The 26,955-nt window shown below is 34.7% G+C and overlaps 2 protein-coding genes across 2 annotated transcripts in view; one reads left to right on the forward strand and one right to left on the reverse strand.

Moving 5' to 3' along the window:
* LOC142347725 (uncharacterized) overlaps nt 1-14,411 on the reverse strand; it is an 81,048-nt gene extending 66,637 nt beyond the window's left edge. Inside the window, exons 1-2 of the mRNA XM_075398955.1 lie at nt 14,091-14,411; nt 11,178-11,244 (exon numbers count right to left, since the gene is read on the reverse strand). Of these exons, the coding sequence (XP_075255070.1) occupies nt 11,178-11,244; nt 14,091-14,235 (212 nt within the window). The 5' untranslated portion in view covers nt 14,236-14,411. The remainder of the gene's footprint in view (nt 1-11,177; nt 11,245-14,090) is intronic.
* An 11,117-nt stretch (nt 14,412-25,528) lies between these two features.
* Nucleotides 25,529-26,955, forward strand: part of LOC142337224 (uncharacterized) — a 644,691-nt gene continuing 643,264 nt past the window's right edge. The window contains exon 1 of the mRNA XM_075386389.1: nt 25,529-25,697. The gene's annotated coding sequence lies outside the window, so the exon portion shown is untranslated. The remainder of the gene's footprint in view (nt 25,698-26,955) is intronic.

Here is a 26,955-nt window from a genome sequence, read left to right on the forward strand (position 1 = left end):
TCAGTTAGAGTCAATCGCACCGCGATTGCCCAATCTAGAAAGAATTTAGTTGAAAGTAACAACTAAACCTGCCATTCGCGACGCAAGTGCCTATCTCAGTACTTGCAAGGCCATTTGCGATTCAATTGTCAATACTCATTGTGTATGAGTATAACATGGCGCAGTCAGCAGCGGACTCAAAGAAAACACCACTCCATATAGAAGCATTTTGGGAGAAACCGACAGCAACACCTTCCCTGACGTGGATCAAATGGACGCAGCAATGGAAATTGGCTCTACTTGCTAAGGAAGGGATCCAAGTGGATACCCTGTTGAATGATCCACCAGCAACAGTGACATACCCGCCTGAGCCTACCTATGAAGCACCGGTGGAGAACCACACACAGGCAACGGAAAGAGATCGTAAAGTCCGATACCAGCAATTGAAAGTCAATTGGCAAAATCGTTGTGCAAAGATTGAAGAAATCGGGATCCTCTGTGGCGACAAACCATGGGGAATCTGTGAACAGAAGACAATATCATTGCTATATCTAAGCATTGGTACAGAGGGGCGACGGATCTTCAAGAGCAAATACCCTCATTTTCAGATCGAGAAACAACCTTTTAAAGATTTGTGGCGAGCAATGAAGGACTCATTAACAAAGGTTCGTAATATAACTTACGATCGCTTCGTTTTCTACTCGTGTAAACAACAAAAAGGAGAATCGGTAGAAAGTTTCTACGACCGTCTCATAGAATTGGCGGAAAATTGTAATCTTGGTAGTGAAGAAACTACACTAATTCGTGATGCATTCATATTAAATATGCTTGGTCGCGAGACTCAGAAAGAGTTGTTGAAGGAAACAGTAGATCCACCAAAAGCATTGGAGATCGCCATACAAATGGAAATGGGAGCACAGAACCAGCAGAAAAATAACCAAAACTTGATGTCAGGTAATACTTCATTGAATTACATCAATAATAACTCAATGCGCAATTGCAACGCGAATGGACCTTCAACAAAGCGAGACTTCACTCGCTACGCATCTATCCCAAAAAACTATCAATATACGAGTATTTGTATGGATTGTGGTCTTCGCTAGAGCCACAACCATAAGCAGACTTGTCCCGCGAATTGTAAAAAATGCCATAACTGTGGTATTATGGGTCATTTCGCTAGAAAATGTCGAAAACCAAAACAGTCACAGCATCCAATTCAGAAAACTCAAAAATCAAATGTAAATCAAATCGATCAGACGCCAGAAAAAAGTGATAATGAAGAATCAGTGAACTATATAACGAGCTATCAACAATTGTACGACCAGGTGTACGATTCAGACTATGATAGCGATTCCGACGACTACGTAGCAGCGATTTCTTCGGATTCAGTTCATCAATTAGAACCATTAAACGTGGAAGTGCAAATGGGAGAAATACAAACATCTGCTATGATTGACTCTGGAAGTGCTGTGAGTATCATCACACAAAGTCTAGCAAACAAAATCCTACGATCTACAAACTCAGCTAAATGGACAGAATCGACGGAAAAAAGGAATTTGAAAACTTTTTCAAATGAGCCGATCAAAGTCATTGGACACTTGGAAACCACAGTAGTCTACAATCAATGGCAAGACAAATCAGCAATATTGACTGTGGTAGATGATGGACACAAAAATATCATCGGACGAGATCTGTTCACTGCTTTGGGACTTGCAGTTGTCCAACAACAACCAGAAACTGGTAAATGTGTTTATAACATCAATAATCCTACATGTAAAATTAAAGAGTCAATCGCGACGCAATTTCCACATCTAGTCTCGAGAATTGGTTTATCTAAAACACATGTAGCAAAGTCAAAGTTTCATCAAACGTTCACAGCAAAGCATCAAAAAGGTCGACGTGTTCCGATAAATCTTCAACCTAGAGTATCAAGCGAATTAGAAAGACTACAGATTGAGGGTCATATCGAAAAACTATCTAGTTGCTCTGATGAACACTTCATCTCCCCGATTGTAATTACAGTGAAAAAAGATCAGTCGATAAAACTCGCATTAGATTCAAAAGTATTAAATAAAAGGATACATAAAAACAAATACCAAATGCCTAATATTGAAAAGTTAATCGACACCATATCACAACACCTCACAGATACACAAAATGGTCAACAAGCATATTTCACCACATTAGATCTCAAATATGCATATAGTCAATTAAAACTACATCACGATACAGCAAAACACTGTAATTTTAACATTATATGTGGGGAATCTACAGGTACATATAGATTCAAAACTGGTTTTTATGGACTTACAGATATGCTGGCAGAGTTTCAAAAAGGCATGGATTATACTCTCATAGGTTTACAAAACACATATTGTTTCTTGGACGATATTATAATTGTTAGTACCGGCACTGAAGCAGACCATTTAGCCTACGTTCACAAATGTCTAAAAAAATTAGATGACGATAACTTGAGAATTAACCTCCAGAAATGTCATTTTGCTAAATCTGAAATAGAATGGCTCGGTTACAAATTTACACAGACTGGAATATCACCTTTAGAAAGCAAAACAGCCGCAATCTTAACAATATCACCACCAACAACATTAAAACGTCTTAGATCATTTCTCGGGTCGGTACATTATATTGGCAAATTTATACCTCACCTAGAACAACTATGTCATCCACTTAGACCACTTCTAATGAAATCAGTAAAATTCATCTGGACAGACGAACATACTAAACATTTTAATCAGATTAAAGAAAAAATAGCAAATAGTACAGAAAATAGCCATTACAACCCTAAACTGGATGTTCGTGTAAAATGTGACGCCTCCCGTTCATGATTGGGGGCAGCATTGAAACAAAATACACCGGACGGTTGGAAACCAATAGCCTTTACGTCGCGATTCCTCAATTCAACGGAAGAACGCTACAGTGTCAACGAATTGGAACTATTGGGGATAGTTTGGTCAACTGATTATTTTAAATACTACTTATACGGAAAAACTTTACGGTAGTGACAGACCATAGAGCCCTATTGTCAATACTTAAAGAACACCGATCAAACAAGTCATACAATAGTCGACTGTCTCGATGGATAGATAGATTGCTACCATACAATTTCACGATTGAGCTTATGCCAGGTGCAAAAATGGGACTCGTTGACTACATTTCTAGAAACCCTTTTGCAAGAGCTAAAAAGATATCTACATACGACGAGCACTTTGTTGTAGCAACAATTTCTAGAATCCGTGATTCAATGAAACATTTAATTACCAATAGACAAACTGCAACTACAAAATTTAGGAACATATTAAAGTCGAATTTGCCTTCACTAATAGTTACACAACCATTTGCATCGCGATTAACCATACCAAAAAGTAATAATTCAACTAATTGCGATAAAGCATCTGCATCACAATTAACCATTCCACCATTGAAACCTCCATTCGCACCGCAATTAACACATGCTAATTCTAAACTTAATCCGTATTCTGTACATCCATTTGCGTCGCAAATGCCACCTAAATTTACAAAATTACAATTTGTACCAAATCACCGTAAAGTAAATAATTCACATTCCAATAACAAATTCGCTGCAAAAGAGGTGCAAATCTTAGACAGTAAAGAATGTGAACAATCTGAACAATTATCCTTAATGACGCCTATTAATGGTAATAAGTCAAGTAATACACCTAACAACACTAAATTAAGCGCGAAAACACAAATACCCAAGTATAAATACCACTCACCCAAAAATCACTCGCTTTTTGCCCAAATTCTGCCTAAGAAACACTACTTTGTGAGTAAATTCAATAAACCTCTCATATCAAATAATTCAGTAAATAGTCTCAGCACGATGTCAAAAGCTAAAGCAACCCGCTCTAAATCGACCCCTACTAAAGCAAGAGTAACGTTCTCCGACACAACACCTTCAACACCCGAATCAAATGCAACAACTCATACTGAAACCCCAACTGGTAGTATGATAGACGAAGCTGAGGACATAATGTTCACCGAGACCCTCAATAAAGTGTTCAGTAGGAAATTTCTAGCAATACTGACTGGAAAAGACGCGATATTGAAAGAAGTAAGGGACTGTGTACTTCGAAATGATGCAGAACGACTACAAGAAATCAGTCCCTATCTCTTTTCATATTGGAGAGATCTTAGCGTGAAGCACGGGTGTGTCTGCCCAGATGAAAGAATTGCGATCCCAAAATCCATTAAAGATGCGGTGTTGGAGGACATACACTCCACACACCCAGGCAGTTTCGCTATGCTTTCCTTAGCTCAAAATATCTGGTGGCCCTACATCCACAGAGACATTCTGGCAAAAGCCAGTGAGTGCAAAGCTTGCACGGATATTGGTAAGAATCTAAAATCAGCGATTTCGCACCGCAAATGGACACCTCTACCTAAATGTAGTGAACCAAATGACGAAATACAATTAGATTTTGGTGGCCCAATTTTAAATGAGAAAGGAATAGAGCAATATTTTCTTACTAGTATAGATAGATAAGCTAAATATCCCACAGCAGAAATAGTAAATAACGCATCAGGTCCAAATGTAATCAAATTCTTAAATAATTATATATATCATCATGGAGTACCTAGAACTATTAAATTAGATCAAGCTAGATGTTTTACAGGAAAGAAGTTTGAAACATTCTGTACCAAAAATAATATTACACCTATATATGCACCTGCAAATGACCATAGAGCAATCGGATTAGTAGAACGTATCATTCAAACAATTAAACGACAATTATTTTGCTTGAAATCACAATTAAATAAAAAATTTAATTTAGAAAATTCACTCAAAGCAATAATACAACGACTCCGAATATCATTACAAAAAACAATCACAACCACGCCCTTTGAGGCACATTTCGGTAGAAAATGTAACACACCTATATCAAATATTACAATTAAATCTGATAGTAAAAATCTCAACTATAATGCAATAATTAATTATTATTTAGACGAGGATACAATCCCGGGTCGTTCCTATCTTACAAATGAACAGCGGGCGGATACAGCTCTTTGTTCCGACACGGAAATTGAGCGAGTCATTTGCGCCGCAAGTACCCGCGCAAGAACAGAACAAGAGAAAAGGAAAGACGGGGAAGATCGTTTTATAAAGCCAGATGTCATCCACCGTGCAATTCCCTGCTCCGAACGAAGCGTACAAGTGAAGTTGGCCCGCAAAATACATGAGAACCAGCGCCAAAAAAAACTTGGACGGCCTCTACGAAGTATTAGCACCTGGCAGTACAGTGTGCAAAATAAGCCCAACGACGAGTGTCATCAAAGAACCTTCCAAACCTGAAGTACGGGTCAGGAATTCTGACATCGCCAAATTTGGAACGCGGGCTGAACGAGAAACAACTTTAGCACAGTACATACACCGATGCCCAAAGAAAATAAACGAAAAAACTCTCGAACAAAAAATTCAACAACAGAAACAAGATCTTTTTCGAAAAAATACTGGAGAGAAAAAGATAAAGCGAAACAGAAAAAACACAGACGATGTAAGTGTCGCTTCGTCGGCACGATCTTGTATATCTACAGCTAGCAATGTCGCAAGATCATTGAAGATGAGAGTACCAAAAAGAAACCCGAAATAGGATGAGGCATTCCAAAATCGACCCGACCTTACACAAATATTAAATTTCAGTCCAATCGCGCCGCAAGTGGTATCGTCTGATATAGCAGGGCCATCTGGAACACAAACAACCTCCTCAGCTCAAAAACAACCTACACCCATCTTGCGGAAGACTTCAAAACGCAAAATCAAGGTCAGTGATACATCGGATTCGGATACGTCTTCTATTAGAAAAAGCAAAAGGACATTGAAAAAGAAATCCCAAAAATCGCAAACAATTGTCGAAAAAGTCTGTAACACAGAAGGTTACACTAATTACCAAGACACTGGCATTGCGGGAGGGTCAAATGAAGGAGATGAGTACTCGCAAAAACCAACCAAGGGAGATGACAGTTCTCCAGGCTGAAAATGCTGAAAATAGCGACAGCATGTGATCTTCGATAAAGAAAACTTTCATAAACTTTTATTCTATCTATTATTTAATATTTTATTACTTACTAACCGGTGAATATTTATTAATTTTCTGATTTTATTCTAGTAAATTAATTTTTCCCCGAGAGGGGGAAATGTCATACGGCAATGGATACCCTTCATGTATCCATATCCGTATTTTAAACTAATTTATTGTTGTAAGTTCCTTTTGAAGGGCGAATGCCATTTTTAGTTCAGTGCTATATACTTCCTCCCATTTTTAGCAGTTAAGTCCATTCATCCTGTCTGTACCGGATATATGTGCATTCACGTTGTAAACAAATCAAACTTTGCTTCCTTTATGTATGATTAAAACCTGAACAAACTTTCTTTCATAATCTGTATTATCACTAACTTTCATTCTCCAATTTGCAGCGCTAACGCTCAGTTTAATTTAATCCTTGCAAAATACTTCTCGTTTTAACTGAGTAGTTCAGTTAGAGTCAATCGCACCGCGATTGCCCAATCTAGAAAGAATTTAGTTGAAAGTAACAACTAAACCTGCCATTCGCGACGCAAGTGCCTATCTCAGTACTTGCAAGGCCATTTGCGATTCAATTGACTATACTCATTGTGTATGAGTATAACAGTAATATTTGTTATTATCATTATATAAGTACAGTCGGTTTATATCATTACTCTGGCCTAGGTGGTGGTTGATGCGACAATCAGAAACAAACAGTATGGGGTTCAGTACTTTTAAATGCACAACGTAAAGAAATTTGGGAAAATAAACTTTACTGTGCAATGAGCTATATTTGGATTCCGAGTAACTTTTGAAAATTTGACTCAAAAGTCCCCACGTAGCTCATAGCACAATTAATATTTTCCATCAGGCATACAAGAGAACTTTTGCGAAATTAAAGATAAAGTAAGTATACACTCTATGTCCTGATGTTATTATTGGTCATATATGATCTCTATATTTAAAATCAATGCGAGAAAATGAAAAAACACAGAAACAAAATTGTCACTTCATTTCAAAATCATATTCTTTAGAGTGCGTAGATAAAAATAGCAAAGAGCATAAACTTTCCAAAATTTTACTGGGAAGAAATAAAGTCACTTTGTTGCAATTGGGGGCTCTCACAATTACCTGGTTCAGAAATTGTCTGTTATTTTACCAAATAGTAGCCTACGTTCCCAGATGTAAAAAAATGGAACCAAAAAATCCCTTAAACTCAAAAATTAGAAACTATAAATAAAAACTGTTTACGGATTACGCATAATACAAATGGGCATTTACATAATTTATTTACTTTTAAATTTCAGATGCGCTCCGAAAAGACACCATTGACCCCTGTGGATCGTTTTCAGGCGGCTTTGTGGGGAAGAGAAACAAACACAGTTTATTATATTAAAGCAGCGAAAAGTACTTACTAAGTGTCTAAAAAATCTTCAAATAAAAGTAAAACATAATTCTTTGCAATTAAATGACACTAGATAGCTTAAAACAATTCATGGCCCCAATCAGCCAAAATTATTGTTTTTATTATTAAACAACCAACAACATAAGGATTTTCAAAGGAAATTTTCAGAAAAAAAATAGCTTGTTTTTTTTCCATTTTCTTAGACTTTTGACAAAAATAGGGTCCAAAGTAAGCAAGCAGTTGCATTGTTTCCGCAACCTTACAGAGATTGGGCAGTTACTTAGTGTAGAGTAACCAGCTTTAAGGTGTTTTTTCTATTTTCACAATCAATCAAACTTTATCTAATCAGCTCTTTTTCTCCGATTGCTTGTTGTAGTCGTTTGACTGCATTTCTTATCACTTTTATCAGCAACTCTAGCAATTCGAAAATATGAAGCTCTTGTGTGCTGTAAACGTTGCTCTCTTCGCGTATAATTGTAGTTGAATCAAATTTTTTCTTAAAAAAGATTATTCTCAGCAATTTGTTTACTTTGTTATCAATAGGCCACAGGACACTTTTCTCCGTACTGTATGACTGGCTGTGCATATACCTGTTAAACTCTCATCATATGCGGTACCTCTAAGAATTTTCGCAAACGATAAAAGATAGCAGTGAACTGGTTCTGTTTTTTCTGGATATTACTGCCATGTTCGACAAAATTTCAGCGGTGATCTAGAATGATGACTTGAAAAACCTAAATATTTGAAACTCTTCACATTTTCCACGTATTATGTACAGCCCTTTTTACTGGCTTTTTCCCCTCAAGACGTTGAATTTTATATTTTATATAGAAGGTTAGTTTAATTTGATCTAGCCAATGTGTAACATCATTCAAAGTCGAAAGATGCCGGCTATTTTTTGCGTTCTCGTGGTTTTTAAAACGACCTCGAAAGCAAAAAGACAATCTGTCCTGCGTTTTTACATGAAAGGTAATTTATAAAAGGAATGAACAGCAGTGGCCAAGGATGGAACCATGCGGTACTCCAAAGGACACTTCTCTAGATTTCGAAGTCTTTCAATTCACTTCTACCACCTGTTTTTTGTCGTGCAGACATGAAGATTCTACGCTCAAAGTTTTACTCTTCAATCCATATTCTGAATGTATCTCTAGGAGAACGTGGTAGTCTACTGTATCAAACACTGTTTTCAAGTCCAGAAAACTAACTTTGATTTCATTTGCTTTAGTTTGTTTATTTACTCTGTTATCCTCTAATAAGGAAAAAATTGCGTCAGTAGTGTTATGCTTTGATCTGAATCCAAATTGATAAACTTTGGGTGTTTTGAATTTTTCTATATAGTTTCTAAATCTATCGAATATTAGGAATTTGATTATTTTGCCAATAATGGGTAACAATCAGATTGGTCCGTAGTTCTCTGGTTTACTCTTCTTCGTCTTTTTTGAAGTGATGTCATAGATGCTTTTGTGAAGCGACTCGGAATAATTCTCTACTCAAAAAAGTTGTTGAAAAGCTTCGTCAGAAACGGGGAACACTTGCCGATACAGCTTTGATAAAGATGTAGTTTAAATTATAGAAATCTGTGCCGTACTTTTTTTTCGTCTTAGCAATAGCCCCAGTACCTTCATTTATTTCAATTTTCCTGAACAACACAGAAGTTGTTTGTTTTGTTATTTGTGTCAAATTTGGTTAAAAAAATTTTTTGCTAAGTTAGCTCTTATTGTAGCAAAAAATTGTTGAACTTATCAAGATCTTCAACAAAGTTCTTTTCTACTGTTTTTCTGTCTCCATTGATGTTGACTACTTCGTTAACGAAGTTTAAAAAATTCAGTTTCTGTTTCCAGCTTCTGTCATTACTTGCTTTTCATGAAATTTGATTATCTCTTGCAATTTTTTCCTGAACAATTTTAATTGCTTTTCTTATACTTCTTTTACACTTTGAGATTTTGTTGTTACGTAACACTTCAAGAGTTGGTTTTTTTAGCTGAACATTTTTTATATATATCTATCAACACAGTCTTTTTCGGCTTCTTGTTTCAATGGCTTAAGAGGTAAAAAAGTGAGTGTCTGAACCAGTTTTTGATCTACTATATCTGCACACCGGTTAGTATTACTTAATATTAGTTAATACTTTGCCGCTCCTTGATTCAAATTTTTGTGACGAGAAGAGTTGATTTAACTGGGGAGATGATCATCGTCTAGTTTACTCCTATTTCTTGTCAGTACTTGAAAACTTTCAGTATGTTTTTTCCCTTTACAAACTGTAGCCCCAACGTGTAATGGTTGATGATTTTAGATTTCTCAGTAAAACTTTTTGATTTGATATTTGTAAAAGAGGCAATACAAGTTTTTCTTGTAACTGTTTCGAGCGTTGGAGTTTGAGTGTCCACAAGGGCCAAAGCATTCATTTCCATCTGGTTTATTATCAGGGTTGATTTTGCCAATTTCTTCAAAAAGTTAACATTTAGGTCCTCATAAACGATATGCAGATTTTTTGGTGATATACTTAATTGATCAATATAGGAAGAAAAATTTCCAAAAGTTTCTGCTTTTGTAGCATTGGGCAGAATGTATATACAAGTCACTAAGTATGTTTTACCGCAAGTGTTAATCTCGAAATTAATAGCTTGCAGATTATTTGTATCAAATGATGCGATTCTCTTCTTTGTTGCTCTTTTGTGAACAAAAATACGACCACCACCACCTCCTTTTTTTTCTGTTGGATGTTTCTATCTCGACGTAGTTCTGTAGAGCAAAACAATTGATATCGAAGCTTATTTTAGCCAGGTTTCAGTGAGGCAGATTGCCACTAGCTTAACCTCAGTTTGACTATTAAGAATTTTGAATTGATCAAAATTTTTTGTTAAAGAGAATTTATTCTGATAAATTATACCAGGAAACCTATAATATCGGTTAGAGTAATCAGGGCAGTATGGACACATGACACTGCTAATAGTTAGTGATATACAGCTTTGAAAAGTTTTATTTTTCTTCTAATATAAATTCAGCGCCTGAAAGAAACTTTTTTTACTAACTGCCAGTAAGTTTAATTTGCTAATGTAATAAGCATTGAAACCAAATAAATTTCATTTTCAATGACGAATCTAAAGTTGTGACTCTTTTGATGTTTTTGTTCATGTTTCTCAAATTAACAACCGTAACCAAGTGTGAGTTGGTATTTGAGGAAGAAATATTTAGATCTAGCTCTTAAGTGCCCCCCTCATGAGGGCAATTAAGAGTTACATCTATATATATATATATATATATATATATATATATATATATATATATATATATTTCCCTGAGAACGATCCTCTTAGGTGTTTCATCTCTCAGTGATAGGACTTTCATGATACCTAATAGGATCGTTCTCAGTTTCCAGATAGCATTTTATTCTCTTAAAAAACAAACGAATAGTGTGACTTTTTGTGAAGCTACAGCTCCAATATTTTCCGACTTCACTTAATCTGAGTAAATTTGCTCGCCTGCTAATAATTACAAGTCAGACCAGTTGTGCGTCCGCTATGAAGTAGCAAAAATGAAAGCGCTCGCTATTATAAATTTTGCGCCATGTGAAACTACTGATTTAGTTTACTTTTTCCATAGTTGTTCTTGTTCATTTTTATTACAATGTACGTTAATTTTTAACACAAAATGTCAGATGTATCAGATGGCTACTGTTTGCTTCTGACAACATTATGCAATAATCGGTGTGTATTGAAACATGTGGAAAAATAGAAATTACTAACCCCAGTCCCTTGAGAAGCCGCTTTGTCACCTTCACATAGTTGCCAACTCTGGCCCAGTTCAGGTCCGCTGAAATGCCACTCAAAATATTTATCTTATGAGTATTTTTGAAAAACCTTAACAAAAGAAAAGTAATGTAAGACTGTCTCCTGGTTAAAATGAATTTAAGCTGAATTTTATCTGCAACAAACACTTTCGTGTTAACCCCCACCAGGGCTTCTTACATTTAGTGTAATCTGGAGATAGAACGACATAACTAACAGTAAGTTATTTCGTCAATCGTTATCGCTAAGAAATCTGAGAAGGATCGGAAAATTTTTTTCTTATCATGTTAACATTTAACTTTTCATCTGAGGCTGTCGCTAAAAGTAAAAAAATCCCTGACTCCTGACTTTTAGAACAATGCATCATGCTTTTTCAGTGTCTCAATCAAGGTTTTTATTATGTTATCATTTGTGAAGAGTACTGTTAAAAAAATTGTGGTAGAAATTCTTACGACAAAGGATGTCATTACTCAGCAAGGAGTCTGAAAACAAGCATCAACAATACTCAATAAGGATACCTGACAAAATACAAAAAAAAATTTCGCGCATTGCATTGTGCAGCAGATGGAAATATAGTTTACAAAATCTCCGCCCGTCACAGATTGAGAAGACTCGATCTTTTTATAAAATGCATGATAGTCCACAAGAATCAGTGGATTCATACATCATATGCTAAACATTGATTCCGGCAGCTTTATATCAATTAACTTTAAGGCAATAAAGAGAGCGCATATAGGGTCTCTGCTCAATTGATCGCTTTTTTAAAAAAAAACTGACAGATAAAACTGCCTGGTTTAATGACGAAAACACAACAATTTGTTGAATCAGATGGATAACCAAATGAACGGTTGCAGTTGGGGCATTATTTGACAACAATTTATAAAAAAATGTGATCCAGACATAATTCGAACTTTGTGTCTCAAAAAGTCATGTGCTCGTCATGTAAATCATCTTTTCAAATTTGTTTCACCTTTTTTGTTGAAATAACTGTTCTACCATGTAATAAAAATTGACAAAGAAACTGATTAGCCCAATTGACCATAGAAAAAATTACTTAACTGTTTCAAGCATGCAGCCTCATTTCTACGCAGCAAACATAAGTGAGATTGATTTTTTCCCCTATTAAACTTCAAAGATCACTCAAACTTTCAACAATTGATCTTCATATGCCTCAATAAACAGCCAAAATTTTCTCTAAAAAGGTTGGAGATCTATTAATTCGATGATATCGATGGTTCTAATGATTCAAACGTGTTAAATAAACTGCGGCGTGGTATATTACGGCCTGAAGACACACAATATTTTATCTTTGTTGACGACTCATTTCTTTTATGACAGTTAGAGACTATATTTTTTTAAATAACAACCGGCATTTTTTGAGCGTTTGAGTCTTATTCTATCACAAGTGGTATGGTTGGTTAGCGACAGGGAATTTTGGTATAATTTTATTGCTGAAACCTTTCAAGTTATTACTTCAATTTATCTGACTCCTTTCCCGAGGTCTGTTCACGCATTTCGAATATTTTTCGAGAGAACTCGAAAATCAAATAAAAGTGGTAGAATTTATCAGTCCAAATCAGTAAAAACAACGAAATTGTCACCTTTTTGAATCAATTTTTTCAGATTGTTTTTAGAGCATAAGATTGTAAATAAAAACCTTTTTCTGACAGTGTGGCATTTTGATATGTTTTTTATCAGTTTTTCAATGTTTTCCCCCAGCTTTCTGGTTACGTTTTTTGCAGAAGGTTTTAGAAAGTAATTTTGTGATAACTTTACTGGTTTTAAAACAAAAAAACTCTTTGGGATATAATTTAAAACTCGACATATCTGAGTAGTATCTAAACAAGAAACAAAATGCACAATTGAACTCAGTCCAGAATGAATTTTGAATTCCATATTTTAGTTCCGTTGACTTGAACTAATTTTTGTTCCTTTAACTTATAATTTACTCAAAATTGAAACCAGACATGAACAAGCAATGTCAGAAGGTAATTGACGATATTTATTGCTAAACAAAAATTAGCAGCTCAAATTGGAGATTTTGCATGAATGCCAACTTAATTAGCGGTCAAATGCCTATGGGTATTTTACTTTGGTATTGGGGTTGCGTTCAAATTATAGATGTTGCAAACAGAATACAGTAAAAATTGAATAAAATCGAACGAGTAAATTGATTTTTTTTCTGTTTTCAAAGTAACTTACGATAGTTTCCCAAAAAAAAACTTTTGTTTTGCATGAAAATTGTATAGGATTGTCAGATAGAGAACACTTTCTTCTTTGTTTTCTGCTGTTCCTAATTAAATGTTGAGATTCGGGCTCAAAGGGCTTCTTCTTCAACAGAATAAATTGACTACACAAAATTTTTGAAAGTGACTTAGCATACCTGACAGACAACAAATTTTCAATTTAAGATTTATCTCAAAAACCTTTTTTAATGATAACTCTTATTTTGTGTCGGATAGGCAGAGAAAAGCAAAAACATATGACTATAAAAGAACTGGAAGAGTTGGTGGCATTTTTGCAAAAAAGACAGCGTGGTCTCGAAACAAATTTTGAGCTCTCTCTCAGAATGCTGGTGGCTGATAAAAAGACAACAGTATATGACTGTCCAGTCAATTCTGTCATTTACTGTTGAATCTTATTTGTGTAAAATAATTATGGAGTTTCTACTTTTCGGTATCCGCTCCTCGCTTAATGTGCTGCAACATAAAGGACTTTTTTAAAAATAAAAATCAAATTGAATTGGATATGGTTTTGGACAAATTATCATTCTTATGTTTTTTATCGGTCAAAGAATAGACTCAAGGTAAAAGGTTTCCTCCGTGAAACTAAAGTGCAAGAATCATTGTCCCATTTCAAAAAAATAATTACTCTGGTTGTAGATGTTATTGGCTGTTGTGTAATTCCAGTGATTGCACCCAAATGGAGCCACGTAACATATACCGGGCATAAAATTTGGATCATCAGAACTTTGATCAGTCTGTGAAAATTGAAGAGAAAAAGGTATCTCATTCATCACAAATAAAAAACTGATTAAATTTATAAACAATAAATAAAAAAGCAGCTAGTATTCTCGTGGTGGGATTTCGGGAACAAAACGTCAATTATAACTGCAAATGTTTTGTGTCTATGTAGGTTACTATTATATCTTTATTGTTAAATACTGCAGATTGTTTGCTAAATTCTGAGTTGTTTTGCTATAGCAATCTATTTAGAGTTGGACGACCTTCAATGGAAACAGACACGCCAGATGCATTTGTTTATTTCATGAATTTAGATACCGAAATTTATTATGTTCACATAATGTTATTTCAAACATCACTTCTGTAACAACCCAGAAATCAGAACAGCCAACGGCACTTGAAACTAACTATTGAGGCTAAAGACATTGAAACCAGATATCTCAACAAACGTGGTCCACTCATGCGTGGGAACCATGACACCAGAATAATGTTGCAATTCAATTGGGGTGATATACCATAGATAGTGGTTGTTTCGGATCTTCCTAAAGATTTTTCATAACGAGCCATAACCTTGCCTAGTTGATTGTCTTCCGCCAACTACAAATTCGTTGAAACCTGAATCATAATTGTTTCTACACTCAGAAATCTGCATTAATTGCAGTCTAGAACATTATGCCAGTGGAGACATTTTTTGTTCAGCCAAATATCGTTATTTTTGTTCCGACCCCACTTGTGGGAGGAAGAACTATATGCTGAACTGGAGTTTTTCTTCAGTCCATTGCGGCCGATCAATATATTTTTTTGCAGAGAGTTGTGAATAGTATCACCAGAAAGCCCTTCAAGCGTAGTGTGAAATAATTTTTTTTTCAAAATTTTGTCTTTTTCGAGGCCGGACTGAACAGCAAGTCAAAATCAGTACTGGGCCAGTCTAAATGCAAATCTACATGCAGATATCACTGTATGTCCGAAAACAAGTGCTGTGATATCAGTACTGAGCATGTCTGAAAACAAGTCTGCAAGTCTGACAAGTCTTTTCTAAGACTTGGATTACACTTGCAAGCTGATTCCGAGGTCAAAATCAATTTTTCAAAAAATTTCGTGTGAAAATTTTGAATTCCGAAAAATTTATAACGTGCCACGATTTTTGCATTATTTTTATGCAACTTCTCGGGGCGCCCGAAAACTGATACCAACTGATAACAATTGACAGAGGGGTTGTTTTCTCTTACGTTTTTTTGCTATTCTCGATTTTTTCCTGCTATTTGTTGACGTTTTTTTCGGCTATTTTTGACTTTTTAGAGACGTGCCAAATCTTAACAAAAACTTGCACTAAGACTTGCACGTCTTGGCCAAGACTTGCATTTAGACTTACAAGTGTGAAAAGTGACATGATCATAGCTCTGAATCAGTTCCGATATAAGACCTGCAATTTTTTGTGCGCAGTACTAATTTTGACTTGCCGTTAGGTCCGGGAGTAGTTATCGAGGTTTATAGGTTTTGTGAAAACTTCAAATGCTGATTCTGCTCACATTTTTGACCTTTTATGGAATATTTCTTTAACTTTAGAGCAATTACGTTGCCATTATACCATTTACATTTCTGTAACCATAATACTATGTCGATTTTATATTTTGTCTCATCGTGGTTTTCTTGGAATAAAACAAATTTGCATTTGGATCTGGATTATTGGACTCGAGCCGTTTTTCCTTTTTTTGTCTTTTTATTGCCATTTGATTTTTGATTTGGTTTTCTTCTTCAAGGAATTTTTGGGCGAAGTATACTAATTGCGAGGTATTTGATACATTTGTGACTATATAATGTCAAATGAATTGGTCTACGGGCACCAAATAGATTTGTTAGTGTTAAATGAGATATTTTGTTATCACGAAAAGAGCAAGTGTTAAACTTGAATTAGCAACTTATCTTTTTAATTCGCTAAAGGCATAACTGCGCTATAGCTTTATCGCTCTTTGTGTTTTAGACTTGGTATCAGTTGGCACTGCTCAATGGTTCTTCACAAAGCTGTCACTCAAGCTCACAACAACGTTATCACCTATTGGTGACAATATAAATCTAACATAACAACGAGAGTTCATTCTATAAGGAGTATATATATGTAATATAGTTTATCAGTGTTTATATTAATACGTATGGTACTTGGTTGCCTGCTCCGGGTGGATCCGTCCACCACACTTCCACTCCTTCTTTGATTTTTGACTAGTGAAAAATTTTGATCAACGCTTCTATATCCGCCATATTTAACGACGATATTTAGCTTGTCCTTGAATAGTCATCTTTTTGTCCTTCTTCAGTGTGTATGTTGTCTTGTTTTGTGTTTGTGTCTGGTTTTTCGTCGGGTGCGTCTGTTTGTTCTTTGTTGATTTCCTTTTGTGCGTTGATGTTGTTGTCAGTTGGTGTAGATGTTTGTTCTATGTTCGTTTGTTGTGGTGCATTGATGTTGTTGTTGCCAGTTGGTACCGATGTTTGTTCTGAGTTGAATTGCTGTGGTGTGTTGATGTTGTTGCTACCAATTGGTGTTGATGATGAGGCTGGTATTACGGTTATGGGTTGTTTTGTTTCGGGTTCTGCTGGATGTTTCTTGGGCGAGCTTGAGATCCTTTTTATGATTTTGTCTATCTTTTTGTTGGTCTTTGTTGGGCTGTTGCTTCGCTTGTTCGCTGGGGTAGACATAAAAAAGTTTGGATCATCAGAGGTGAAGATTGTTAGTGGGCTTCCTTGGGTGGAGTCCGATGCGAGGTTAATAACTTCCACCGATTTGTTGCCGTGCAGATTTGTTGTGTCCAGTTTGATGAGTAGTTAGTTTTGTCCGTCTCTTTGTCTTTGTTTTGCCTTCTCTAGCTTCGATTTTGCTAGCGCCGCCTCCTTCGAGCGTTGTTCAAATTCTTTGTTTGACTTCGTTGTTTCTTTGTCCGGGCTGTCCCTTTTCTTTTGGGCTGTTGAGGCTTTCGCTGTGGTCGCGGATTTTTCGCAGGTTGGGCCCAATGTGTTGTTGAGCTTAGTCCAGGTTGATCCAATTGGGTGGATGGTCCGGAAATGCACTCTGCTGGTTGTTGTCTGTTTTGGGACTCTTTGTTCGCCTTCTTTTCTGTTAACAAAAATTTTTTAATTTTTCTTGGTTTCTGTTGTATTCCCGTATGGTTTAACATGCTACAAAAAGCCTTAGTCTTGGTTTTGTTTCATTGACGATAGCTAAGTCGTTTTTTCTGATTACTGTGTTTTTACGATGGTGTGTGTCTAATGTGATTGTTGTTGGGGAATTGTTTGTGGTTTTTAAATCAGGTATTATATTCCATAATGGTTTTGGTGTGCCCCGCGGTTAATTTGTTCTACTTGAAAGTGTTTTTCGTGCGACTTGTTTCGTACTAACTAATGTTACCATTAGCTTGTCAGGTATTATTTTTATTGGTGATATATGCTTACATTTTGTAGCCTTCGTTTTGACGTTTTGGAGGGTAGAGTTGTCGGATATCGAATCTTCCTCAGGTAGCTCCTCGTTGAAACGGATGTCTAGTTCGGGTTGCGAATCTGTCATGATGTTCCGTATTGATTCGGCATTCAACAATGGCTGTTTGAGTCTTCTCTTCTTGTCTAAATAGCAATTTTTTATGTTTCGGTATGTCAGATTGTTTTGTGTTGGTTTTGTTGTCGTTTTTGTAGTGGTATGTATGTTGGGCGTGGTGGCATTTCTGATCTGCATAGTTTTGCGAAGTGACCAATCTCTTTACATATTCTGCATGCTTCGTTTTTGGCAGGGCATATGTTCTGGTGTCCTTGTAGAAATTTGTTACCGCATCTTCGGCAGTTTTGTATTTGCCCTGTCTGTGGGGTGTATTGCGCTTCTGTTTTATCTCTTGACATATTGTACTTTTTCAAACCATTGATTATCTGCGTGGATGGGTGAATGTGAGCTGTTCATCTTTTGTTGATTGGCTTGACCCCTTTCTTTTGCTAGTGAGTAATTCAGTGTTCCACTTGGTGTCCTGTCTTCAGATAGTAGATCCATTTGGATTTGTTGGTTCTTCATTCCTTGTATGAATAGATTTTTGACGAGGCTTTCTTCTAAATGCTCCCAATTACATAGTGCTGCATGTTTTTTATCCAAGAGTGAACCAAGAGACCTTCTTTTTGTTGACATCTGAAAAACTGGAATCTGTCAAATGTTTCGTTTCTTGTTTGTGTGAATGCTTCTTTTAGTTGCTCGTCTAGTGCATCTGTTGTGCATTTTTGTAAGTCTGTGTGTGGGAATCTCTAGTGAAGGATGTTTGTGGCTTGTGCTCCTAGTGAAAGCTAGATGAGGCTTTTGGCGTTGTTGTCTGCCTCGTCCCAGGGTGTGTTGTCTATCATTGGTCCTTTTTCTTCTCTTTCTTTACATTCTTTTTGCCAGTCGGTTCTTCGTTTTTGGTTCGGTTGTTCGCGTTGCTTTTTTTCGGCAGTTGTTTCATCTGACTGTGGTGGTTCGTAGTGTGGTTGGGCTGGATAATCCAAATCTTCGCTTGCCGGTTCTGGTTGTAATAATTTTTCGACTTGAATGTTGTCTTTAACCATTATGACTAATTTAACTGTTGATAGCCATTTGTCCCAGTCTACTTCTGGTTGATGTCCTTTATCCCTGAAAAAGTGAACTTTCAGTAGAGATGGAGCCATTGCTGACTGCGCCATGTTAAATGAGCTATCTTGTGATCACGAAAAGAGCAAGTGTTAAACTTGAATTAGCAACTTATCTTTAATTCGCTAAAGGCAGAACTGCGCTATAGCTATATCACTCTTTGCGATTTAGACTTGGTACCAGTTGGCACTGCTCAAAGGTTCTTTACAAAGCTGTCACTCAAGCTTACAACAACGTTATCACCTACTGGTGACAATATAAATCTTACATAACAACGAGAGTTCATTCTAAAAGGAGTTTATACATATGTAATATAGCTTATCAGTGTTTATATTAATACGTATGATACTCGGTTGCCTGCTCCGGGTGGATCCGTCCAAAACAGTTAGTTTTGACACTAATAGTTCTTAATAAATTGTTGTAAGTTTTTGTCAAATTTTTGTCCTCATGTTGTATTGTTACTGATGCCGAATGCCGTCAGGTCTCATTGAGGCTCCCACGCCATCCTAAATATTGTTCTCAGTTTCTAGTTTCTGGCATTGAAATTTTTCACTCCATTTGTTTTAGTAAAACTAGAGTAAATTTTAGAGTTTTGATTCCAAAAAATTTTTCTGTAGTTTTTTCAAAGATCAGCAATTAGAAATCTCAATAACTTCGGTTGTTAAACATCGGAATTTTTTCAATGAATTGAGTTCATTGCTACTGGTTGTTCTGACTGGAGAATTAATAAATTCAAAAAATGACTGACTTTTGAGTTCTGACCTCATTTGTTGATCGTGTTTCCTTCTCATTTATTAAAATCTTATTATGTTAATAATGAGGCCTATTTTAATCCAATTGTGCTCTTCAATTGATTGCTAGTCATAGATGTAAATTTTTCGACATTTATTTTGATAAAAAATTGACGAAATTTTTAGTTTAGTTCTGTCTACAATTGGTTTTTCACTCATTTGGCTATTTTGGTTTAAGTTTGTTGTTTTTTATTGTACCTTTTATTTAGTCTGAATGCTTAAAAAAACAACTGCCTTTACAAGGAAGCACATTTGAAATTTCTGAACGTGTCCATTTGAGAGTGAAAAGTTTTAAATTTTTTTTTGGAAACATTAACAAATAATTTTGTTTTTCAATATGTTTCGACGGCTTGTAAATTATTCTCATCAACAAGAGGTTTCACATGCTTCAGGCGTAAAGTCTCTGCTTGTTTTTATCGGTTTCCGTTTTTGATATTTTCTCAATTTGTAACTGGTTTTTCGATTTTTAAGACCAACTTTGTTGAGTTTTTGCCGCATTTCTTCCGCTTTTTCAGATTGAAATCTGTGAATTTTTCTGACTTGATATCATATTTGTCCTTTAAAGTATTGCAACATTGTACTTAATTTGATTTATTGCATTTCATTCTATGTTTTCTAGTTTTTGTACTAATAAAACAAAAAAAAATGATCTCAATACTCCTAGCTATTTTGTATACGCATCTGTTTTTTCGAAGAATCTATCAAGTTTCAATTACAAACTAATAAATGCTGAGTCAGTCTAATCCATGCCATCTCTTAATCGTAATGCTGCGTTACTGATGTTGTTTGAATTGGTCTGTTGGCAACTATTGATTTTGTTGATTGTGACACCAGGTATTTCAAATAGAGCTTTGTAGATTTTAATCATCCTCTTCTTCTTATTTTGTATTACTCAGACCCAATATTGAGATGTCTTATTAACGAGAACAAGGCGTTATAATTCTTTCTAATATGTCTTTTGTGTTGTTTTTCTTTCTTTTCAATTCATTTGTTTCAGTAAAAACTTTTCAGTAAAAGCAGTCTGAGTAATCAAAAATCTCAATGATTGAAAAAAAAATAAAATAAAAGCATTTCATGAAAACTGGATTTCATAAATTATAGTTTTTCCGACTAGACTACATTTTATTTTAGAAAAATTTGTCCTGGCTCTTTTTCGTTAGGTTTCTGTGTGCCGTTAAATTTCTTTATCAGTCAATAATGACAGAAATCTGAATTAAAATTTCTTCTTCAAATGATAACTTGTCACAGATATAGATTTGATACCATTTAAATTTGTAAAATTTGGTTGATTTCGAGTTTTGTATATACTTGATTTTTTGCTTTTTTGCTTTTTTGTTTAAATTTGGTTGTTTACAAAAAAATTTTTCATTTATGTTGACTACTGACAATTCGAATTGGTTTTACTAAGAGGCCTAATTGAATCTTCTGAATGTGTCCATTTGAAAACGAAAGATTCTTATTTTTGTTTCAAAAATTGTTAAAAATTTGGAAAAAAATTTCCCCGTGATAATTTGCATTATTGAATCGCAAATTAATCTGACAGGCAAAATGGCCTAGCTGCTTCATACTCAAACCCTTTTGCTTGTGTTAAGAGGTTTTTTTAACCTGGTTTTGATCGGGTTTTTTAAATTTTTCCAACAACATTTATCAACGAAATTGGAGTTTTATTCAATTAGCGAGCCTCTTTGTTTTTGCTTGGTTAAACAAAAGTGGTATCCTTGAGAAGTTCTGGAAATGAACCCTTGAAGTGTTATAATTTTTGGGTCTTGATATCATGGGTCCAAACTCGATGTCATGAAAATGCTTAAAGCAAATAAATTAACACCAAATAGATTCACCGGATCTTCAATGAAATGCGAGGACCTTATTTTTTTCTAAACGAGACCTAACAAAAATAGATTGAAAATCCGCAACAGTTTTCGAGACGCTAATATTTGAAATTATTTTTAAGATATCTAAAAAGCAAATATAGCAAATATGAAATTTATTCTTGTATCTTTGATGAAAAAACGTCTTGCTTAACAGAATTTGCAAAATATACTTGCAAAAATGCCATGTTTTAATGTTAGTAATATGAGAAAAATTTGCGTATATCATCAAAAAGTAATTAAAAAAATTGTATGTGGGAAAAGTGTATTGTGCTATTTTGAAAAATAGTTGCGAGGCTAAAAGCGCAAAACTGATAGCAACTCCAATGAAAAAATGTTTGCTTAACTCAATCAGAATTACAGAATTACTATAAACAAATGGCGACTTAGGCGAAACACAATATTAAGTTTTGCTAACCTAATTATTCACTTTCGACCGCTAAAACCTACGTTCAATCAAAAACGAACAGCAAAATTTTTTAATGTGAACATAAATACTTTTCTGTAAATGATTGTGAACTGGACACACTTTTCAAATGTGTTGGGAAATACGTTTGACATTAAAAAAATTTGAGAGAAAGATTTTCTTTAATAAGAACAAAAAGTAATTATTTTTTATTTTTCAGATAAACAATTAAAAACATCAACTTTATTTTGGAAATTGCTCAGATAAAAGGTTGCGCGCGAATAGAGCGCACTTTAGCCCAAGAAATTGGGTTCAAAAATTAGTGCAAGACAAACGGAGATTGAAAATCATTTTCAACATTTGGTTATCGTGCTCAAATCCTTTAGATCTTTTTTGACACCAATGCAAAGATCTTGATGTTCGTACAAGTCTTGATCTTTTCTTGCCATGTGGCATGTCAGGATGGTAAGATTTACCATTTTTTAATGTGTTTCTTTAGGATATCTTCATATGACATTAACGCAACCATGCATCTTTTAAGTTTTTTGTTTTAGACGCGTATTTTTCAAAGAGACATATCGAGAATCAAATGTAAACTTCAGTGGAATGATGCCTTAGTTCATTTCACAGACCTTGTGTATATAACGGTTGAGACCATCCGATATTTAACACATTTACAAAGTAAAGCTTTTCATCAAAATCAAAAACTTCAAACCTTTGGTTCGAATATTTGCACGAGTGTTCATCAATGCCAGCATTCGAATAATCTCTTTCAAGTCCATTTATTTCATCTCAACACTAAAAGCGAAGTGAAAAAGACATTTGATCACAGTTTTTATACTGTTGCTAATGCTTCAAAGCGATCATTGACAGTTATTGAACTGACTTTTCCTTCAAGTGACTTTTTAGTCAAAATGACATAAACACTCTCAAATAATTCAAATTCAAGTTTGAATTCAATGATTTTGTAATACAGCTTTTTAAAAAAATTAAAAAGTGTTCCAAGAATATTGTAAGAAACATGGAAGACAGTATTTTTCTGCAGGGCTTCTTCTAACATTAGGGCTCAATTTTTAATTATTTTTTAAATACTTTCTTTAGTTTTGAAATGATTTGGGCATAAACTTGAAAGTGTTACCCAAGTCTTGACCAAAACTTTCTGACTTGTAGGAACTCCATTCATTTTTTCCCAGTACTGAAGAAGGCAGATAGACTTGCATCTAGACTATTTCCAGTACTGGTGTAGAGTTAGTGTTCGGTACGGGATAAAAAAAAGCACTGATAGACGAACAGATTTGCGCGCCTCATTTTGAAAAGATCATCTTGTCTGTTTTGAGCGAGAACGGCTTATACGTCACTGCTGATTGCTTTTCAGGATACAGTTACACATCAGAAGCGTAAATATATAACAAATACTCTACAATTTTTCCATTATTTCTCTAATTTCCTTCTCCTATACTGGCGGTGAAATTTTATCAAGTCTTTTGTTTTACTCTACCTATCTTTACATTCCTCAGCCGCATAGTCATATATTGTTACAAACTATATACAGCTGTATAAATCACTAACAGTGGCTAATACCATCACGCTAAATTTATAAAATTTATTCCCCTTGAATTCTCCCCTTTTTCATCAAATTCCCAACCCCCCCCCCCCTTCCTCCCACCTCTCAAGCTCCTAATATTGAGGGTGATATTGGTGATGTCGGTGCAAGTCCAGCGACGCTCTTTTAAATGGAATTTAAAATGTAAGGGGGGGGGGGTGAAATAAATAGTGATGGTATATTGTGGCTGATATGTATATTGTAATAAAACTGCTCTTCACTAATACCTCATTCCAATTGCTCTCTCACTTTTTCAGTCTCTCAAGTGTGGAGGAGGCGGCGATTGCCCAATTGGCCGACAGGGGCTTAGCCTACAACCAAAAAATGAGAATTTCAGCCGACAGCCCAGCCACACACCACTGTTATGGTTGGACGAACTAATGACATGTTGAGCAATCAGTTTTGTCGACCAATCAGAATTAGGCTCTTGGTTAATTTTCCCATTTTTTCCTTGTCGGCTAAACCACCTGTCGGCTAATAGTGGACGGAGGAGGAAATAAGCTTCTTGGTTGTACGGATCGCCACCATCTTAGAGGACAGAACATAAAAGCATAGAAGCAGCAAACTGATGTACCAAAACTGTTATAGCAGATGAGGACAAATGTATTCACACAGTCGAAAAATCACAATTAGAACGGAAAAGAAGAAATCAGAAAGAAAAATAACCTAATTGAAATGGAATTTGTTTATTATAATTACAATTTCAACTAAAACTCAATCTACTCAGCTGGCCGAACAGTGATCAAAGAAATTCTGTTCGAATCTCGTCTGCAAAAGCAAAATATTGTTCCAAAAGTTGGCTCAATATGACACAATTATGATTTCAAACAATATTCCAAAAGAATTCAAAAAAGTTATCTTTTTAATTTAGTCTTTAGGAAAATGGTTCTTGAAAAAAAACTTTCTCGCGGGCTGATGTGAACGAAATAAGTTCTCAAACCATTGTTTTGAAGTGCAACAAGAATCAAAAGCAAATTCATCAATGAGCAACTTTCTATTAAAAAATTTTGAAGAAAAACGGGAATATCTTTAATCTTGCATCGTTTCATTATTTTAAAAGTTTTCTACCTTGGTATTTAATTTTAAAGCCTATGATGATGAGCAATTCAAAGTAGAGTATAACATTGTGTATTAATGACCATAAATAAAATATAGTGAAACAATTGAAGTCGGCATTAGAGCACCAGAACTTCACAGAAATAGAGGAACTACAAACAGCTCCTAAAATAATGTACACATAATACTACAGTTTTGTACGTCACCTTTCTGCGTAACCAGATAGTTTGTGTTGATATTACTAGAAAAATCAGCAAAGTGAAAGAAAACTGCAGCAACTATAAACCGATTAGTGTGATTTTTAACAGACGAGAACCACGCAGCCTACTAAAACTTTTTACCGAAATAACGTGAAATAATTATGAAAACTTTTCTATATAAGACAATCTCAAATTCCGATTGAACAGATGAATCGATATCTTGAATCTGTTAAAAATTGATTTTTTTTCATAGTTTTTTGTCTTTAGTCCGTAATATTTCAAATTTCCAAATACCAAATTGGTATGATAACAACTTAAAAGTTCTGTAATTGTTTAGTCTTCCATATTTGTTGTTTTCACAGTTTCGGCTAGAATGAAATTCTGCTGATAGTGAGTTTCAATGGGATATGGGAAGAAGAATAAGAATACTAAATTATGTCCTTTTTACCTTTTGTTTGCCTTCTTAATACTCCATAAATGCGGCCGAGGAGACATTCAATCAACGCTGGGAAAAGAACACACGCTTTAACTCATCCTGCTCAACCATTCCAACACACACTACCACTTTTTCATTTAACAAAAGCTTGTTCTTAATTCATCACGTTCTTTCTATATATCCATCCACCTTTCTATTTTTCTAACTCCTAAAAATATCGATCAGTTACAGTTTTGAACCTGATAAAGCTCTAATTATCATTTGCTATTAAATAAGACAAATTGTTTATACGTCTTCAAATTTGCTAAAACTTCGAATTATTGGTCGCATTCGCGTATTTGAGGCCTTTTTGACATTTAAATTGCCATTCATCGCCCACGATATTTTGAATGCTAATTGGGTTGTAGTGTTTTCTCAAATATCCATTCGAGTTCTTACCCTTCATTCGATTGCAAGGAAATTGTGAAAACACAGGCATAATTCTTGCAGTTTTATTCTGCTAATTCGGCAACACAGCAATTTTCACCGGTAAGTGATATGAGAAAGAGAAAAAAATCAATTTTACAAATTTGTAGGGATTTGTTTTCAATGATGCTATTATATTGGTTCAGATTATTGAGCGGGATGGGTAACTGGCTTCGGATCATCAATATACTTGAGACAATGATTAGAACTTAGAACATTGTCGGATGAACTCAAAAGAGACTGTTGAATGGTTTATCCGCTCAAAATTTGCTATTTTGATAGCCTAGATCTCCAACAGAAATTGTGTATCTTGCTACTCGGCAAGTTATCAGCATCCTCATACCGATTAAATAGTTTTTCTTAAAACTTATATAACTAAAAAACGGTTCAGGCAAAAATTTTTGCGATTGCTAATTCGCAAATAGTAATAACAAATTTTTGAACTCTTGTAAAAATTTCCAGTCACGTATAATTAAAAAATACTTAAATGGCATGAAGAACCAAGAGAGAAAAAACTGAAAATCGGCTCAGAAAAAAATATAGTAGCATTTTCACTGTTACCATTTTTCTGCCTCGAAAACTTCCGAACAGCGAGAACATCGGATCTTTTCATTTGATACATACAAATGGAAACGGCTCATTTCCAATAAAAAGTATGAAAAAAGTTTGTTGAATTAAAAAATAATTTTTGTTTAAATATATATGAGTATATATATGTATATATATATATATATATATATATATATATATGTATGTATGTATACACATACAAATATTTATTTATATATATATATATATATATATATATATATAACAACAAGAAAACAGAACAGTTCGGGGCTATCACAACGGGCATAAAATATTTGCAATCGAAAATAATTTTTACTTTTGTTTTGATATTTATATATATATATATATATATATATATATATATATATATGAAGATTTAAACAAAGATTAAAACTGTTCTCCATTGCAAATTTTATGCCCGTTGTGATAGCCCTGAAATGCTATCTGTTTTTAATATTCAGAGACGATGTGAAGCAATTCTAGGAAAAATGGTCAGATATTTTGAATTTTTTGATTTCATTGATTTTAGGTTTTTTACCAGAACACATATTTCTCATTTTTTGCAAAAAAACTGTATTTTGAAATATATTTTTAGAAAGAAATTTGAACCGCTGAATATGGCAATTTGTATTTTGAAGAAAAATTACTTGAAAAAGTAGGAAAAGTTGGGGGGTGGTTTGCCACTGTCATTTGTTTTTTCCTCACCAAGCCATGGCCTCAACATGAAAAAACGTGGTCATGCTAAAATGAG

The sequence above is a fragment of the Convolutriloba macropyga genome, chromosome 1 (genome assembly GCF_964194025.1).
Source record: "Convolutriloba macropyga chromosome 1, txConMacr16.3, whole genome shotgun sequence".
NCBI lineage: Eukaryota > Metazoa > Xenacoelomorpha > Acoela > Convolutidae > Convolutriloba > Convolutriloba macropyga.